Source organism: Stenella coeruleoalba (assembly GCF_951394435.1).
Source record: "Stenella coeruleoalba genome assembly, chromosome: 3".
Taxonomy (NCBI): domain Eukaryota; kingdom Metazoa; phylum Chordata; class Mammalia; order Artiodactyla; family Delphinidae; genus Stenella; species Stenella coeruleoalba.
This window is the reverse complement of record NC_137148.1, coordinates 164,373,728-164,393,055: the sequence shown is the minus strand read 5'-3', so window position 1 is coordinate 164,393,055 and position 19,328 is coordinate 164,373,728. Positions and strand designations below refer to the sequence as shown.

The following is a 19,328-nucleotide window of genomic DNA, read 5'->3' as shown; positions in this document are numbered from 1 at the left end:
AACCAGCACCCCGAGAGTGGGACGCGCTCAGCGCCTCCTTGCGCTCCTAGCGCCCGCATTGTCCCCAGCGGTACCCAGAACTACCGCCTTGGTCTCGTGACGCGCCGGCCACTCCCTAGCCCCGCCCCTCCGGTGCCCATTGGCCAAGCCGGGTTCTGGAGGCGGGGCGTTTACCCGGCCCCAGGCAGGCCCGGGAACCCCCGGGAGGCGGAGGCGGAGGCGGCGGCGGCGGCGGTGTTAGAGTCATGGCCGCTGACGCGCGGTCTTCAGGGGTCCGCGCTGGCGGCGGCCGGGGCGCGGCGGCGTCCCGGACGAGCTCCTGGTCGCTGTGGCCACCGCTCCCGCCTCTCTCCTTTCTCTTTTTGTTGTTGCTGGCGACGCCCAGCGCTTGGGCCGCGGGATACCAGGTGAGCGCGGCCAGCGAGCGGAAATGTACAAGAGCCAGAGTGAAGCCTCCAGTAGGGTCCGGAGGTGTGGGTGGGTCTGTTTTGTGGGCGCCTAGTGAATGGTTGCTAATATGACAGTGTGGTCTGAGTGCATGCTTTGTGTCATTGAGAAGTCTGGCTGTGCGTGTCTGAGAATGGGGCTGTCTGTGGCTGCTTCCCTTGCTTCTGGACTTCGCACGCATTTACCTGTGTGGCTGGATGTGAGCGGGCCAGCAGCTGTATGTGTGGCGAGGACTGGTGGAGAGCTGGGAGTCAGCTGCCTGAAGTTCTAGCTTGGCTCCTCCACTTCCTGGCTGCGTGATCTTGGCCAAGTCACTTCACCTCTCTGATCCTCAGTGTCCTCATCTGAAAACTGGAGATAATGTCGCCCCCACCCTGCAGGCTGACTGCTTGGTATTTGCAAATGCTTAATAAACATTAGCTACTACTATTATTTCTACAGGGTGTGAATGAGAGGTGCTCTGAGAAGTTGTGTCAGGTGGGAGTTGCATCTGTGACACAACTATGTGTGTCCTCCCTGGGAGGGGCTGGCCCCACCTGAGCCACTTGCCTCTAAATCAAGGCTCACCTTATGCCCTCCCCAACGCCCCACTGCAGCCTGCCTCTTAACCTTGGGGTTACTGACAGGGTATGTGTGTTTGTGTTTGGGGTCCCTGTGCAGACATGCCCCAAGGTGGAGCCGGACATGCTGAATGTGCACCTGGTGGCCCACACACATGATGACGTGGGCTGGCTCAAGACGGTGGACCAGTACTTCTACGGCAGTGAGTAGAGGGTGGGGACTGACCCCTAGGACTCCCATGGCCCCTCGGAGCCCCTCGAATTCTTTTTCAGCCCTGGACATTAGGGTGGGGGCAATACCCAGCTTGGGCTTCTGTGTCTAGGATTATGCCCCTTGGCTTGCTGGTCCCTGACTGCCTGACCCCTATTCCCATAGTCAAGAATGATGTCCAGCACGCGGGCGTGCAGTACATCCTAGACTCGGTCATCTCTTCCCTGCTGGCGGAGCCCACCCGCCGCTTCATCTATGTGGAAATCGCTTTCTTCTCCCGTTGGTGGCGACAGCAGACAAATGCAACGCAGGAAATCGTGCGGGACCTGGTGCGACAGGGTGAGGCTGCCCTAAGGAAGTGAAAAGAGGAAACCCAGCCCAGCTTCTGTTTCCACTACTCTGGCTTCTGAGATTTTTATCATACCAAGTGCTGCCTGTATGTGGCTGCACCTGCCTGGAATTTCTCTGTATTTGGAGAACTCCTGTGCGTCCTCTAAGGCCCCACCTCCAGTGAATCCTCTGGAAAGCCTGCCATGCCAGGAGGGCTTCTGTTCAGTATCTCTCTACACTGGCCTGGGAGTGACCCCTCTTCGCCTCTCAGGCCTGGGCATGCAGGCAGGTCTTCTCGTCCCCGGCATCACCAACCCCGGCCCCACTCCTGGCCCTGACAGCTGACTTGGACTTTGCCCCTCCCGGCACAGGACGCCTAGAGTTTGCCAATGGTGGCTGGGTGATGAACGATGAGGCGGCCACCCACTATGGAGCCATCATCGACCAGATGACACTCGGGCTGCGCTTCCTGGAGGACACGTTTGGCAGCGACGGGCGCCCCCGTGTGGCCTGGCACATCGACCCCTTCGGCCACTCTAGGGAGCAGGCCTCGCTGTTCGCGCAGGTCTTTTCCTGGCCTCTTGGGCCAGCCCCTTCATTCCCTCTGACTCCTCCCCCGGTCACTCAAGCCCCTCCCTTCCCTGAAAGTTCACTCAGACCAGGCCCTGCCCCTGGCCCTCTGGCCCCTTGAGACCCTGCCTCTTGGGTGACCTGTGAATCCCATTCCTTTTCTGCTCTGGCCTTGACCCTTCTCTGCCCCAGCCTAGGCTGACCGCCCCCCCCCGCCACCGCACGCTCACGTCCAGCTGGCTCTTCCCCCCCCTCCCCGACCCCACCCCGTCTGCTCTGATCCTGGCTCCTCCCCAAGTGGGGTGAAAGGCGAGGGCCTGCTGTTTTGCAGCCGGCTTCATTACCTGTGCCATGACCCCGCCTCCTTCCCGTGCTTAGGCTGCGGAAGGTGGAGGTGGGTTCTAGCGTTGGACCAGCTCCCTCCCGGCGCTCCCCGCAGGACTTCCGACCCTCCCCAAGTTCAAAATGAACTGGAGGGCCTCCCTGGTTTTAGACCTGGTTTTTCTATCCGTGCTCTGAAGGGGTGGCGGTTGGTGAGGAGAGGGCTAGGCCCTTATTTATCCTGCCCTGTCCTGCTCTCCCATCCCACTCTTCATCCTGCCCCACCTCCAGATGGGTTTTGACGGCTTCTTCTTCGGACGCCTGGATTATCAAGACAAGAGCGCGCGGAAGGAGAAGATGGAAATGGAGCAGGTGTGGCGGGCCAGCGCCAGCCTGAAGCCCCCCGCCGCGGACCTCTTCACCAGTAAGGGGGTGGAGTGGGGAGAGGGCTGCCCCCACGCTCAGAAGGGCCCTGGGCTTGGTTTTATAGCCAGCTGTCATTGTCTTGAAATTCTTAATAATTTAGGAACAAGGGCCCGGCATTTGCACTTTGCACTGGGCCCTGCAAATTCTGAAGTCCGTCCCCTGTGGGGCCTGGCAGGTCTAGGGGGTGGGGCCACCCCTGAGCCTGGTGCGGCCCACAGGTGTGCTCCCCAACATTTACAACCCACCGGATGGTCTGTGCTGGGACACGCTGTGTGCCGACAGGCCCTTTGTGGAGGACCCACTCAGCCCTGAGTACAACGCCAAGGACCTGGTCCATTACTTCCTGCAGTTGGCCACTGCCCAGGTAACCTGGTACCCAGAACCTGTGCCTCTGGTGTACATGCACGGGGCCCTTCCACCGGCCCAGGCAATCCCTAGCACCTCCTCACCATCCTCGGAGGAAGGTAGTGTTCCTTTCACCATCACTATGCCCTCCTCCTGGATTTGTGTGTGTTCCTGACTAGAAATGTGGACCCCTTCACCACTGCACACCTCCACCATGATCATGAGACAGCATGGCACGGTGCCTCAGTACCCATGTCTGGGTGGTGAGCCCAAGAGAATTACCCAACAGCTTGTGGCTATTTTTCTGTTATGTCCCTCTGCTCTCACGTGACACACTTCCACCCCTGCCCCCCCATGCCTCTGTGCACCCACATTCTTGACCACGTATATATCGAGACACAGCTGTCCACAGGGGTGGCCCAGGAGACCCTGGCCTGAGGACACCCCCCCATCCCACCTACAGGGCCAGCACTACCGCACCAACCACACTGTGATGACCATGGGCTCAGACTTCCAGTATGAGAATGCCAACATGTGGTTCAAGAACCTTGACAAGCTCATCCAGCTGGTCAACGCCCAGGTGAGTGTGCCTACCCCGTGGGCACCTGTGCTTGTATCCCTGGGCCTTGGGTCACGTACATTATCTATGGGTGCTATCTTAGTTTTCTATGGCTGCTTTAACAAATTACCACAAACTTAGTGGCTTAAAACAACAGAAATCATGTTATCTTACAGTTCTGTAGGTCACAAGTCTGCCATGGGTCTCACTGGGCTAAAATCAAGATGTCAGCAGGGCTGCGTTCCTTCTGAAAGCTCTAGGGAAAAGTCTCCTTGCCTTGTCCAGCTTCTAGAGGCTGCCCGCTTTCCTTGGCTCATGGCCCCCTTCTCCATCTTCAAAGCCAGCAACACAGCAGCTCTCTGACCCTGCCTCTGGTGTTACATCTCTTTTTCTCACTCTCACTTCTTTCTCCTCCCTCTTCAACTTTTAGAGACCCTTGTGATTACATTGGACACACTAGATAATCCAGGATAATCTCTCTAGTTTAAGGTCAGCTGATTAACAGCCTTAATTCTGCAGGCTTAATTCCCTTTTGCCACGTAACCTAACATAGTCACAGGTTCTGGGGATTAGGACATGGACATCTTTTGGTGGCCATTATTCTGTCTACCGTGGATGTATTGATGTGGCCTCTGTAAATGGTCTGTGGCCATGTGGGCAGGCATTCACTCTCCCATCAGCACAGAACCTCGTCTCCCCTCCCCCAGCATTTCATCCCCAGAGTTGTCTACTGGCACAGTCTTTTTTATTTTTATTCTTTAAAAAAATTTATTTATTTATTAATTTATTTTTGGCTATGTTGCGTCTTCGTTGCCGTGCGCGGACTTTCTCTAGTTGCGGCGAGTGGGGGCTACTCCTCGTTGCGGTGCGCGGGCTTCTCATTGTCGTGGCTTCTCTTGCTGCGGAGCATGGGCTCTAGGCGCGCAGGCTTCAGTAGTTGTGGCACATGGGCTCAGTAGTTGTGGCTTGCAGGCTCTAGAGCTCAGGCTCAGTAGTTGTGGCGCACGGGCTTAGCTACTCCGCGGCATGTGGGATCTTCCCGGACCAGGGATCGAACCTGTGTCCCCTGCATTGGCAGGCAGATTCTTAACCACTGTGCCACCAGGGAAGCCCTGGCACTGTCCTCACCTTCCACGCGCTCCCTGCATTGCTGTTTCACCAAAAACAGCTCTCAGTAATGTAATCAAGGGCCTTCCAGAAGACATTTCCCAATCCTCCCCAAGCCCCTGGTCCCTGAGGAGGCTTCAACACTTTGACTACTTCCTCCTGCAAATACCATGTTCCTGGGCTGCCAGAAGATCACACTCTTTTGGTTTTTCTCCTGCCTGCTCCTTCACACACTCCATTTTACTGGAAATGGAGTTCCTTGGTTCAAATCCTGGTTCTGCCACTTACTGGCTCTGTAACCTTGAGGAATGTTCTTAAGCAGTCAGTGCCTCAATTTTCTTATCTAGGAAATGGGCATAATAGTGGTTCCCAGCTGACAGGGATATTGATGAAAGTTTAATGAGTTCATTTGCATAGACCAGTAGACCAGTGCCAGGTAAATAATAAGTATTACGGTTGTTTATTATTATTATTTGGGGCTGAAAATCTGCTGCTGCTTAAGACACCAGTTGCAACTGGTGTTGCTTCTCTAGGAAGCCTTCACCAGGCCCCAGCCGAGCTCTTGCTCTTTCTCTGTGCTCACAGGAGTCCCCACAAATACCTGTGATGATACATCTAGGCTGACTGTAACCAACTGACTATCTGTTCAGTTTCTCTCCTCTGCACTTGGCTGTGAATACCGTGAGAGTAGGGTTGGCCTTTGGTTGTAAATTGTGTCCACAGTCCTGAGCATGCTGCAGAATCAAGTGATTGTTTGCTCAGTGAACACAGTGTGTGTGTATGTAAATCTGTACATGAGTGTGTGTTCAGGGGTGTAAATGTGTGTTTGCACATAAAGGCATGTAGTCCTATGCACTTCTCTTCATTCACTCAAGTGTTTGTTTTGTTTATTTTTTAAATTATAGTTGATTTACAATATTGTATTGCATTACAAATATTGTATTAGTTTCAGGTGTACAGCAAAGTGATTCAGTTATATATAATTTTTCAGGTTATTTTCTATTATAGGTTATTATAAGATGTCGGATATAATTCCCTGTGTTATACAGTAAATCCTTATTGCTTATGTACTTTATGTATAGTAGATTATATCTGTCAATCCTATACTCCTAATTTATCTCTCCTCCCCTCCCTTTCCCCTTAGGTAACCATAAGTTTGTTCTCTATGTCCGTGAGTCTGTTTCTGTTTTGTACATAGATTCATTTGTATTATTTTTCAGATTCCACATATAAGTGATATCATATAGTATCTGTCTTTCTCTGACTTCACTAAGTATAATATTCTCTAGGTCATTCAAGTGTTTATTGAGCACCTACTGTGTACGAGGCACTGGGGACACAACTCGAGCAGAACAAACATCCTTTAACTCACGGAGGTCACCTTCTTGTTCCTCCACCTCCCTCAGTTGAAAGTGAGCCTCCATTCATTATAACAGTTGTGTCATCTGGCAATAACCTTACAGTGCTGAGGAGTTATTATTCCTGTCCTATAATGTCATATTTAGTTTTTCCATGAAAGTTTTAAATAATAAAATTGGAATTATTTAAAGTTTAGTAAAATCTCAGGTTTATTCTTGCATCCCTGAAATTCTTTCCAGGCTGGTAATATTTAGCTTCGGCCAACATTCATTTTCACACTTGGCCATTGGTTTGCACTCAAACTGTGTATTAAGAAAGAGAATCTGAACCGACTGGATGCATGAATGTGTGCACGTGTGTGTGTAAGTTTGTGCACACTTGTGGGTCCCCCCCTCCCCGGGCTCCTGAGCTCACACAGACACCTCCCCGCAGCAACAGGCCAACGGGAGCCGCGTCAATGTTCTCTACTCCACTCCAGCCTGTTATCTCTGGCAGCTGAACAAGGCCAACCTCACCTGGTATTTGGGGGGACTGGGGAGCCTGGGGATGGGTGGCATGCCCTGTGGGTCATGACCCTGCCCTCAATGCTGCTGCCGTTGCAGGTCGCTGAAAGAGGATGACTTCTTCCCTTACGCCGACGGCCCCCACATGTTCTGGACCGGTTACTTTTCCAGCCGGCCTGCCCTCAAACGCTATGAGCGCCTCAGCTACAACTTCCTGCAGGTAGGTGGGCGCCAGGCTCAAGGGGGTGGCTCAGGGGTCCTGACAGACCTGGTGCCCCAACATACCCCCTGCTCTACAGGTGTGCAACCAGCTGGAGGCGCTGGCGGGTCCGGCAGCCAACGTGGGACCCTATGGTTCCGGAGACAGTGCACCCCTCAGTAGGTGTCCAGCGGGTGAGGGGACGGGGGCGAGGCTGAAGCTGGACTCCAGACCTCCACTGCCCCCTCGAGTCCCTTCTTTTTTTTTTTTTCGAGTCCCTTCTTAAAGCCCCTAAGAACCCAGCCTGCCAGCACATGACTTTTCACGTCTCCTTGGGGTCGGGGGCCAAGAGTCCTGCGGAGACCCCACCCGGCTCACCGTCTGCCTGCAGATGAGGCGATGGCCGTCCTCCAGCACCACGATGCGGTCAGCGGCACCTCCCGCCAGCACGTGGCCAATGACTACGCTCGCCAACTTGCAGAAGGCTGGGGGCCCTGCGAGGTGCGAGGGCGGAGCCTGGGAGAGGCGGAGACAGGAAGGGGCAGGCCCTGGAGCAGAAGGGGCGGGGCCAGTACGGGGCGTGGTCGAAAACAGCGGAGTGGTGTCTGGAAGGGCTCGTGGGGCGGGGCTTGTGGAAGGAGGGGCGGGTCCTGGGATGGGAGGGGCGGAGAAGGCAGGGGCGAGGCTGGGGGCGGGGCGGCGAGGAGGAGACGCGCTTGTTGGTGGCCGGAGCATACCTTCCACTTTACGCGCCTCCCCAGGTTCTCTTGAGCAATGCGCTGGCGCGGCTCAGTGGCTCCAAGGAGGACTTCATGTTCTGTCGCAAGCTCAACATCAGCGTTTGTCCGCTCACCCAGACCTCAGAGAGCGTGAGGCGGCCTGGACGGGGAGGGGCGGGCCCGGGGGACCGTCCCGTGGTGGGTGGTGGGTGGGACGGCAGCGCGGAAAGGAGGCGGGGAGGCCTCAGCGAGTTGCTAATCACTCTGGGGCGAGATCACCGGGGGCTCAGTGAAGCTGCGGCAGGACGGAGACCAGTGTACCACTTGGGGGTTTGAATCACCCAGGGACGTTGCTGCACATGGTGAGTGGGTTTGCAGAAGGCGTATTGTGACCCATGCCTGCTCTGATCCACCCCAGTTCCAGGTGACCATTTATAACCCCTTGGGGCGGAAGGTGGATTGGATGGTGCGGCTGCCTGTCAGCAAACACGTTTTTCTCGTGAGGGACCCCAGTGGCACAGTTGTGCCCAGCGATGTAAGGCCACTCGACAAATATTTTTCCCTGAATACCACAACCCATGAATACCTAAGCCCTTGGAAACCTCCCGCCATGAGCATTTCTCCCTTCGCCCCATGGACACTTTCCCCAGGTTTATTTCCCTCCATGGATCTCTCCTTCCATGGACACCTCCCTCTCTTGGATACCTCCCCCTCCATGGATACCTTCTGCTCATTACTGTCTCTTCTTCTGAATATCTTCCCCCTCTACCCCTTAATATCACACCCCCTTGGGAACATTACCCCCTCTCATGAGTATCTTCCCCCCCCGTTTTTAAAAATGTATTTTATTTATTTATTTTTGGCTGCGTTGGGTCTTTGTTGCTGCACGTGGGCTTTCTCTAGTTGCTGAGAGCGGGGGCTATTCTTTGTTGTGGTGTGGGGGCTTCTCATTGCGGTGGTTTCTCGTTGCGGAACACAGGCTCTAGGCGCGTGGGCTAAAGTAGTTGTGGCACGCGGGCTCAGTAGTTGTGGCGCACAGGCTTAGTTGCTCCGCAGCATGTGGGATCTTCCCGGACCAGGGCTTGAACCCGTGTCCCCTGCATTGGCAGGCAGATTCTTAACCACTGCGCCACCAGGGAAGCCCTCTTCCCCTTTTAAATATCTCCCCGTGAAAAAGTTTCCTGTTTATGAATATTCCCCTCATCCTGGAAGGCCTCTTCCCACTAACCTCTTCCTCCCCCAAGAATCTGTCTTTCCCTCCCTCCCCTGTGTCAAGGATCTCTTCCTGAATTTACTCCCTCACTTCTCCCACTTCCCACAGTAGCTCCACCCTCCTAGTGGATTTTTCCCACCTTATGAATCTTTGCAATCATTTTTTTTTTTGGCCATGCAGCTCGCAAGATCTTCGTTCCCCAATCACAGATCGAACCCATGTGCCCTCTGCAGTGGAAGCACAGAGTCCTAACCACTAGACTGCCAGGGAATTCCCTCTTTGCAATCTTTAACTCAGCATTTCTGACACTCGCATCCCTTCTGCCCAACTCCTAAATTTCCTCTCCCCATCCTGGAACTCTTTCCCCTCCTCAAGTTTGACCCCTCCCTGTATGTGTGGTGTGGCTTTATATGTGTACTCAACAGCTTCTTGACTTGGTTTCCTTCCTCCCTTACCCAAGGTGGTGATGATTCCCAGCTCAGACAGTCAAGAGCTGCTTTTCTCAGCCTCAGTGCCTGCCTTGGGCTTCAGCATCTACTCAGTAACCCAGGTGCCTGGCCAAAGCCCCCAGGCCTACATCCACCATCCCAGATCCCAGAAGCCCTGGTCTCGTGTCTTGGTCATCCAGAATGAGGTGAGACCCTATTCATATCCCCTTCCATTCCTGGGTGACAAATTTGAGATGTGGCAGTAAGCCACATGGACCCTGGGTCAGTGGGTCTTAGGTTCATAGTCTAGCATCATCAGCCCCCCATTGTGTGTCCTCAAGTGAGTGACCGTCTTCCTTTGAGCCTCAGTGTCCTCTCCTGGGGCTGTTATGAGGACCCAATGTAATCATGGGTGACACTTAACAGAAATGTCAGAGCTGATGGAGGTAGGGTTTTGCAAATTAAGTGAGGCATGTCAGAGACTTGGGGGAGGGAGCCGTGTGGCCATTTTCGGGGAAGAGGGATCCAGTCAGGTAGGGAGCAGCAGACACAAAAGCCCTCAAGTAGGCGGGCGATGGGTGTTCAAGGAACACTCAGTGTGGCTGAAACAGGGTGTTGGGGTGGAGGTGATAGGTCAGATCATGTGAGCCTTAAGGGAAGGCTGAGGGGAGGACTCTGGCTTTTACTGTGAAGGAACCACGGGAGGAACAGGGTTGCATTAAGACTCTTGTGGGTCCTAGCACTTTGGCCTTTGTGGGTCCCTCCTTCCATAAAAATATGTTAATTATATTTCATGATAGTATGGATATTAACATGAATATTAACCATGCAGAATTCAATATAATATATTCATTATTATTTCATTCAGGTTTTCTTCTGAACCTAAAAGAAATTGAGATTTATACCTTTCCATGGGCCCTAAAAATCCTGTGGGTCCTGGCACTGTGGTTCCTCTGTCAGTTGCATAAGCAGCCTGGGTCCCGAGCAGATGGGCTGTGATCTCACTTCTGGTGTTACAGGCACCTTTTGGCAGTTATGGGGGGAAAAGACTGGGGAGCGAGCATGGAAGGTGGGAGATCAGGAAGGGGTTGGCTGCAGTCCAGGAATGCCATTGAGGTAGTGAGAAGTGGTCAGATTGAGGGTAAGGTAGAAAGTGGAGCTGTTCAGATTTGCTAAAAGAGTCAGAGGTGAGGAGTAAGAGAGAGAGAGGAGGGAAGGGTGGGTGACTCCAGGGTTTTCTCCTGAGCCCCAGGAAGGATGAAGCTGCCGTTGGCTGAAGCGGTGGTCATTAATGTCTGTCCACCCATTTCTCCCCAGTACATCCGGGCTAGGTTTGACCCTGACTCAGGGCTCTTGATGGAGTTGGAGAACCTGGACCAGAACCTCCGGCTGCCTGTTCGCCAAGCCTTCTACTGGTGAGGGAGGACCACCAGGTCAAGGAACAGGTGTGAGCAGAGCTGGGGTCCCTTGCCTGACTCTCACCTGCCCTGGCCCCAGGTACAACGCCAGTACAGGCAACGGTCTAAGCTCCCAGGTCTCAGGTGCCTACATCTTCAGACCCAACCGACAGCAACCACTGCTTGTGAGCCACTGGGCTCAAACCCACCTTGTGAAGGTAAGGGGTTAAGACTGATGAGTGGGCACTTGGGGATGGGGCATGTGAGGGGTGTGTGTGTGGAGGGTGGTGTGCCATGCGTGCAGTGAGGGGAGGATTTACATCTCCAACAAATAAGAAGGCTAAGACCCGAGGGGAATACTTGAGGATCCTCCCACAGGGTTGATATTCATGGCTGGTTGTGTGACAGTCACGCCATGGAAGCACATAGAAAGGCATTCACATCTATTGTGAATGTCAAGATTATACTTAGCTTTTGAAATTGGGGGTGGGATGCTCCCATTTGGCCAACAGATAGGGAGAGCCAGGGGTAACTGCTTGCAGATTTCACCAAGGATCTGTGGTAGGAGGGGATTTTATCTGGGGTGGACATTTAAAGGTTCACACTTGGATAGGGCTTGGGTGATTCTAACTTAGGGTGGATATTTGAGGGTGCATCTGGCTGGGAACAGGGGCTTAGGCTTGTGGGGTTTCCTGGGGCCTCTCGTTGACGTTTCCTCTTAGGGTGGGAATGGGGCAGGTAACGGAAAGCCTCACATTTGACATGATTCTCCTTGAGGTGAACACCTGCATACCTGGGTCACTGTATGAGGATGTAGTTTTGCTTCCTGTAACAGGGTTACCCAAATTAACCATGCCTAAAACAAGATGGAAGTTTCTTTCCATCTAACGGAAAGTCCGGGCAGGTGGGATGGTTCAGTAGTCATCTAGTCTTCTATCATTTTTTATTTTTTAATTTTTAAAAATTTTTGGCTGCTTTGGGTCTTCATTGCTGCGTGCGGGCTTTTTCTCTAGTTGCGGAGAGCGGGGGCTACTCTTCATTACGGCGCGCAGGCTTCTCATTGTGGCGGCTTCTCTTGTTGTGGAGCATGGACTCTAGGCGCGTGGGCTTCAGTAGTTGTGGCACTCGGGCTCAGTAGTTGTGGCTTGCAGGCTCTAGAACACAGGCTCAGTAGTTGTGGCACACGGGCTTAGTTGCTCTGTGGCATGTGGGATCTTCCCGGACCAGGGCTCGAACCCATGTCCCCTGAATTGGCAGGCAGATTCTTAACCACTGTGCCACCAGGGAAGCCCTAGTCTTCTTTCTTATTGCTCTACCCTCCTTAGCATTCAGCTTCCACCTCATGGCCCAAGATGGCTGCTCAAGCTCCAGCCATCACATTTGCATTTGAGCCAGTGGAAGAGGGAAAGGGGCAAGGAACATTGTTCACACCACTTTAACTGAGCCAAACATGGTCACGCAGCTACTCAGAACCTCAGGGAAGACGAAACAGTACAATCTATTCCCAGTAGCCACGTGCTAAGCTAGAATCCTGTTCTAAGGAGGGGAGATAGGGTAATGATGGGCAGCAAGCATGTATGCCAAACTCAAAATTTACATGGCTATGACTTCGGTACAAAGTGTGGGCATCACACCTAGGCAGGTGGGGGAGGTGGGTGGGGCTCCCAAGCTATCAGTGGGGTTGACCCTGATGTAGGCCTTTATGAGCTTCACAGCAGGGGTGGACATTTGCAGGGCTTACCTCTGCTCAGCTGCACGCTTACACCTGCCCTTCACCCCCATGTGCTTGCAGACAGCCTTGGTGCAGGAAGTGCACCAGAACTTCTCAGCCTGGTGTTCCCAGGTGGTTCGTCTGTACCCGGGACAGCGGCACCTGGAGCTGGAGTGGACGGTGGGGCCAATACCTGTGGGGTGAGTGGTGGAGGCTGGGAGTGGGGGCTGAGTGAAGGGCAGAGTGGAGTTAAAGTGAGGCTCACCACCTTGCCATCCCATTGGGTATAGTGATGGCTGGGGGAAGGAGGTCATCAGTCGCTTTGACACTGTGCTGGAGACAGACGGACTCTTCTACACTGACAGCAATGGCCGGGAGATCCTGGAGAGGAGGTGGGGTGATTGGGGGCACTGAGGGGTGGTCTGTGGTCTTTTGGGGCCCAGGGCCAGTGGGGGCACCTGCTGATCCTAATGAGTGTGGGAGGGAGAGGGTGAAGGGGGAGTGAGGAGTGGGTGAGCGGGGAAGGGGAGCCAGACCCCGGGCCTGATCAAATCCCACCCCACCCCAGGCGGGATTATCGACTCACCTGGAAGCTGAACCAGACTGAGCCAGTGGCGGGAAACTACTATCCAGTTAACAGTCGCATTTACATCACGGTACCCATCTCCCATCCTGCTCCCCACATCTTCCTGACACCCCTTTACAGAGCAGGGGTTATCTCTCATTCTTAACATCTCCCAACTGTTCTTAGCAGTCTCCACCATCCTTGTGGGGCCTGCCTGGGGGCCAGGGCTGGCCGGCAGTGCAGCCCCTCACTCACCCCTTGCCCCCCAGGATGGGAACGTGCAGCTGACTGTGTTGACTGACCGCTCCCAGGGGGGCAGTAGCCTGAGTGACGGCTCCTTAGAGCTCATGGTGAGTGGTCCGAGCCCCATCTAAGTCAGGGACCTCCTACCAGTTCCCTCCCTGGCCCCCTGCAGGACCTTGAAGCCAGTTTCTGTTGCTAGGTGCACCCCTCTGTTTGTGGTCCCCGCTAAGCAGAGCCCTCCATTCCTATGTGAGACATTTACTCCGTGCTTTTATCCAACCCTTACCCAAGCCTCCCCTCCAGGCCCTGATTTGCCCTATCCACGCCCCCATTAGATCTTTACCTCCCGCTGTCCTAGTACCTTGTTAGGTCGGATCCCCACTTTTACTGAGGACCCCCTACCAGACATTCGTCCTCATCCGTTCCACCCCAGTCTTCAATTTTTCTTGAAATTCCCACTTGCTTTTGCCCAATTTCTGGCCCAGAAATTGGCTAGAAGGACCCTCACCCTCTCCTGGCCACTCTCCCCGCAGGTGCACAGAAGGCTGCTGAGAGACGATGCACGCGGCGTAGGGGAGCCGTTGCTGGAGGAGGGGTCGGGGCTTTGGGTGCGAGGGCGCCACCTCGTGCTGCTGGACAAGGCCCGGACCGCAGCCGCCGGGCACCGGTTACAGGCGGAGAAGGAGGTCCTGGCCCCGCAGGTGGTGCTGGCCCGAGGTGGCGGCGCCCCCTACCGCCTCGAGGTCGCCCCTCGCACGCAGGTGAGGGGCGGTGGGGCCGGCAGAAAGAGGACCCGAAGGAAGCCTGCGGGGGAGGGGCGGGGTTGAGGGCGGATTTACCTAGGCTTAACTGGGACCCACCTTGCCTGCCCCTACCCGTCCTGGGGAGGACGTATGCTAGTCCAGTCCCCTTAGCTCAGCCCCGTCACCCCGGCAGCCTCGGCCCGGCCCTCTCGTTTACTCACCTCCTCCAGCCGGGTCTCTCCACTCTTCCTCCCCGTCCTAACTCAGTCTCAGACCGAATCCTTTGTGCCCCCAACTTGACACCGCCCCGTTCCCTCATTGGCTCTGTCCTGGGTGAGCCCCGCCACTCCCCGGTAAGCCCCGCCCCCTCACCGCGGTCCCTCCACGCCGGGTCTCCGCCTCCTGACCGCCATTCAGTCCCGCCCCTCGTGGCTCACGCCCGCGCCACTCTCCCGCAGTTTTCGGGGCTGCGCCGAGAGCTGCCGCCCTCCGTGCATCTACTAACATTAGCCCGCTGGGGACCGGAGACGCTGCTGCTGCGCTTAGAGCACCAGTTCGCCGTAGGGGAGGACTCGGGCCGCAACCTGAGCTCGCCGGTGACCTTGGACTTGACGGTGAGGAGGGCAGAGGTGGGAAGGAGACAGGAGAGAGGCGGGAGGGGAAACCCCAGCTTTGTCCCAACACAGCCCGGTCCATCCACTGCCCGCAGGACCTGTTCTCCGCCTTCACCATCACCGACCTGCGGGAGACCACGCTGGCGGCCAACCAGCTCCGGGCCCATGCCTCCAGGCTCCAGTGGACACCAAACACGGGTGGGGGCCTGCCCGGAGCTGGGGGCCGGGTGGGAGGTGTGGGAATGTTGACCAGGTCCAGGTATAGAGCTCGAGGGCCTGAGTCGGTCGGTGTTCAGATCTAGGTTAGGGGTTTAAGGGACTGAGGTGGGTCCAGCAAATTAGTGGTAGTTCTTGAGGGTTTGAGAATGGAGTGCAGTCCCAAGAACAAGATTTGAGAATCTCCGTCGGTGTCTAGTTCCAGAGGCAGGCGTTGGCTTGACGGTCCTTGGGGTGGGGCTTGTGGGTGTGAGGATGGTGACCAGGCACTGGGGAGGGATTTGGGGATCTGGGGGTGGTATCTAGGCCCTGGGAAGCAGTTGAAGGGTCTGCGAGTGAGGCCCTGGGGACGGATTTAAGGTGGTATGTCTGTGTTCAGGATAGGGAGCACAGGGGTGGTGTGGGGTGGCATATGGGTGTTAAGGCAAAGGAAGTCTACGTCCCTCACTCCTTCTCCCCTCCACCTCCCCAGGCCCCACACCCCATCCTTCTCCTTCCCGGCTGCTCTCCACCACCATCACGCTACAGCCCATGGAAATCCGCACCTTCTTGGCCTCAGTCCAATGGGAAGAGGACAGCTAGACCTGGTGGAGGCAAGATTCCCCCAGAGCCTGAGCCGGGTCCTCCAGGGGTGGGGCAAACTCTCCCCCTTCTCTTGCTGCTGCTGCTACCACCAAGGAAAGCCATTAAAATGCCACTACCAAGAAAAGACTCAGGTCAAGGTGTAACTGAGCGTGGGTTTTTTTTTTTTTTTTTGGAAGGCAGTGGAATTTATGACCCAGAAAGGTCCGCAAACCTTAGCTGACCCTTGACCCAAGGCCTTGCAGGAAGACCACTTGCTGGTTTGAATCCTCTCACCAGAGTCTACACGATTCACACCCCACCTCACCTACCACTCTGTCCTCCACTCCTGCTTTACTCCTCCGTCCACTAGGGCTTTGACACAGCTGTATTTTTGTTTTGTTTTGTTTTTTGCCGTGCCCTGCGGCTTGTGAGATCTTAGTTCCCAGACCAGGGATTGAACCCGAGGCCACGGTAGTGAAAGCGCCGGGTCCTAACCACTGGACCGCCAGGGAAGTCCCTGACACAGCTGTTTTGAGAAGCCACTAAGGGCAGGCTTGTGCTGGCTTGTCCTGGGTCCTGGAAGCCAGACATACCCCAGGGCCTCCCATACTCTACTTTGGGGCCCTGAAGGTGGGGAATCTGGGACGTCTTGGGGTGGAGGAAGACTTAGAGGCAGGTCCCAAAGTGGGGCCTTGGACAGGTGGGCTGGAGCTTTGGGCCTCCCAGGAGACAGGTAGAGAGCCTGGTATACCCTGCTTCTGGTGTGTTCTGGAGTCTGTTACAGAGAAAGGAGACCTTGGGATGAAACCTGAGGTTTAGAGTTGAAAGGAAGTAACTTGCCCTCCAGTTGATACAGTCTTGTGTGGTCCCCTTGAAGGCGTCTGGAGGCTGGGAGGGCATGTCGAGCCCACCTGTAGGCCATGTAGAGAACAGTGTTCGGATGCTCGGGCCCCTGATTCTCAGATGTGCCTTCAGAAAATATTTCTACATCCCCCTTGGTGGGGGAACAGGCATGAGCCTGGGCTGGCTTGGAACCCCCGGGCAGAACACACATGGGGTCTAGGTGGCAGATGTGCCTCTTGAAAAGTTTTCTAAGTCTCCCCCTAGAGAGATAGACCAGAGAGGCCCAAGGAGGGCACCCCAGTCTATTTGCCATCCTGCATGGGGTCCAATCACCCATGCTGTGTGGGTTACAGGATCTTAGTTCTGCTGACCAGGGACTGAACCCCGGGGCCATGGCAGTGAAAGTGCCAAGTCCTAACCACTGCACCACCAGGGAACTCCCATCCCCAGACTTCTAAAAATTTTATTCCAGAAGGGGAAGGCAGCAGAGCTGACTAGGACAGTCTGGGGCATGTGCCCCAGGGCTGCCTGCTGTCCTGCATCGGGTGCTGTCGTAGGAAGTGCCCACCAAAACTGCTTGTAAATATTCCTCTGGTGGCAGGGATCAGGCTGGGCCAGGCAGTGTGCCCCAGGAGTGGCATCTCGTGTCCGGTCATCCACGTGCCTTCTGAAAATGTATCCAAATCCAGGGCATTATCCCAGGAGACCCATGGAGGTTGCCCTGGGTCCTCCCTCAGTTGTGCATGGGGCCCAATCACCGATGCATCCTGTAAACCTCTCTAAGGTGTCCTTGGTAGTGGGCACAGGCACAGCCTAGCCAGAAAGACTCAGGGTGGGTGCCTGAGCCAGCCTGTGGTTCTGCACAGGTCCTGGTATCGGACCCATGGCACCTGGTGGTGCCTCCTGAAAACACACCCACATCCCCGTTCAAAGAGGCAATGACCTGGGCTGGACCTACTGGCCCATTGCGTGTGCCACGGGCTCAGGTGCTATCACTCTTTGGTCATGGTCATTGAGAGCCCCTCCTGAAAAGTTTATGTGACCTTTTGCGGAGGGGAGGACTGGTCTGGGCCAGACATGGAGGCCCGAGGGCATGGCAACCCACTTACTATCCATGTGGGTCCCTGTTGGCAGAAACATGCCCCTAATACATTTCTAAGTCCTGATCCAGTGTGGACAGGCTCCGGGATAGTCAGGGAGTTCTGTGTGGAGACCTTAGCATGCCAGTGGTCTTGTGTGGCATGACTGAAAACATGTCTAGTCCCCTCTGGTGGTATAGACAGGGCTGGATGGACCAGTGTGTCCTGGGGAGTGTGACCGTGGCCTGGCTGTCATCCTCTTGTGCCCTGATCATTGCATTCTTCTGTCCTGAGCAGGGGCACAGGTCCAGGCTGGCAGAGAGGCTGGGTCAGGGCACACTGGCCCATAGTGGTCCTGCTTGGGTGCCAACTTTTAAGATCACCTTCTGAAAAGATCTCTGCGTCCTCCTCACTAGGCTAGGGCCAACCCAGGCTGGGTGGGAATGCCCATGGCCTGTCTGGGGCCTGGATTGAAGATGTGCCTGGGCCAACCAGGGAGGGTGTCCCAGGTGCACCCAATGACCCACTTAGGGCCTGGTCACTGGAGACAATCCCTAAAAACGTAAGTTCCCTTTAGAATACTGGACCAGCTGTGCCAGCCTTGGAGGCTGAGGGGGGCGGCTAGAGGCCTGCTATATGGTGCTGCTTAAGGGTCCCATTTTCAGAGGTTCCCCCTTTGTTGGTGGGAACTAGTTGGAGCCAGGAAGTCAGCCAAGGGGGCAGGTACCCAGACATGACTGTGGTCATGTGTTGGCATCGTGCCTCTCAAAAGAGTTTCCAAGTCCCCCTCTGGATGAGGGCCACTGGTCTGGGCTTAGAGGGCTCCCCACTTCTACCTGCAGACACCTGTGTGGTCCAGTTGGTGGATGCGCTTCTCCCGTGCTTCATTTTTCGAAATCTCTCTCTGGAGGAGACAACTGGTCCTAGCCATCCAGGGAGGCCCCAGGGAGGATGTTCTGGGCCTAGCCATAGTCACAGGTGGGCCCTATTCATCACATATACTTCTGGAAAATGTTTCCAACTCCTCTGCAGAGAGGCAGTGACCAGGAGGGTAAAGGACCACTTCCGAGGTTGTCCAGGGCTTGGGGGAAGTCCCACGTGGGAATGGGTCACCAGATGTGCTGCCCCCAAATATATATATATATATATATATATATATTTTTTTTTTTTTTTTTTGCGGTAGGCGGGCCTCTCACTGTTGTGGCCCCTCCTGTTGCGGAGCACAGGCTTCAGATGCGCAGGCTCAGCGGCCATGGCTCACGGGCCCAGCCGCTCCGCGGCATGTGGGATCTTCCCGGACCAGGGCACGAACCCGTGTCCCCTGCATCGGCAGGCGGACTGTCAACCACTGCGCCACCAGGGGAGCCCCCCCAAATATTTTTAAGCCCTCTTGGGACGGGGAGACTGAACTGAGATGGCCCTGGAGGCGCGTGGAGAAGGCTGAGTCACAGCCCCCAGCCCCGTCACAGTCCCCAGTCCCGCCACAGTCCCAAGTGGGGCCGGGTCATTGGGGGTGCCTCCTAAAAAATGGCTAAGTCCCCCTTTGGAGGCTGAGATCAGCCCCGGTCGTCCAGGGAGTTCCGTGGACGGTGTCCCGGGCCCACCAGGCCAACCCCGGATGCTGAGCTGAGGTACACTGTTTGAGACCCAGGAGAGGTGGTGTCTAGGGGTCCAGGTCCGTCCAGGTCGCGCTGGTTGTCGGGCGCCACCTGGTGGCCTTTTTTTTAAAAAAAAATATAGTCCCCGGAGCTCCACTGAAGTGGGATCCGACTGCCGAGCCCAAGGGCGAGTTCCATAAGGCCGGCAGCGCCGTCTTCTGGGATGCGATACTCTCTGCCTCCGAACACGGACTCCTCTGAGGTTGTCTCTGCTGTATTAAAGGAGAGGGGCATCTGGGAACTGCATGGCTGGCGCATGGAAGTCCCCTCCACCAGCGAGGACTGACGAGGTGTTGCAGGTGACCGGGGTAGGGCGCCCCGGACTCGGCTGCATTCCCACCTCGTGCCCGCTTGTCTGGAGTGCCTCCTGAGAATTTTTCTAGGTCCCCCTCTTGGGG

At 55.5% G+C, this 19,328-nt stretch overlaps 1 protein-coding gene and 1 long non-coding RNA gene across 2 annotated transcripts; one reads left to right on the top strand and one right to left on the bottom strand.

Moving 5' to 3' along the window:
- The first annotated feature begins 189 nt into the window (after positions 1-189).
- Positions 190-15,497, top strand: MAN2B1 (mannosidase alpha class 2B member 1). The gene is made up of 24 exons (XM_079918601.1): positions 190-407; positions 1,108-1,210; positions 1,384-1,557; positions 1,920-2,113; positions 2,731-2,863; positions 3,084-3,229; positions 3,674-3,790; positions 6,668-6,753; positions 6,838-6,958; positions 7,038-7,116; positions 7,329-7,438; positions 7,699-7,806; positions 8,075-8,191; positions 9,330-9,503; positions 10,615-10,712; positions 10,795-10,912; positions 12,487-12,605; positions 12,696-12,797; positions 12,974-13,061; positions 13,240-13,320; positions 13,747-13,974; positions 14,415-14,570; positions 14,666-14,768; positions 15,259-15,497. Exons 1-24 carry the CDS (start codon positions 246-248, stop codon positions 15,366-15,368), a joined length of 3,027 nt encoding a protein of 1,008 aa, XP_079774727.1. The 5' UTR covers positions 190-245; the 3' UTR covers positions 15,369-15,497.
- Positions 11,629-13,889, bottom strand: LOC307184816. The gene is made up of 4 exons (XR_013827833.1): positions 13,722-13,889; positions 12,674-12,786; positions 12,436-12,573; positions 11,629-11,939 (listed from the first exon to the last, which is right to left on the bottom strand). It is a non-coding gene; the product is annotated as an uncharacterized lncRNA (long non-coding RNA).
- Positions 15,498-19,328: the final 3,831 nt, after the last annotated feature.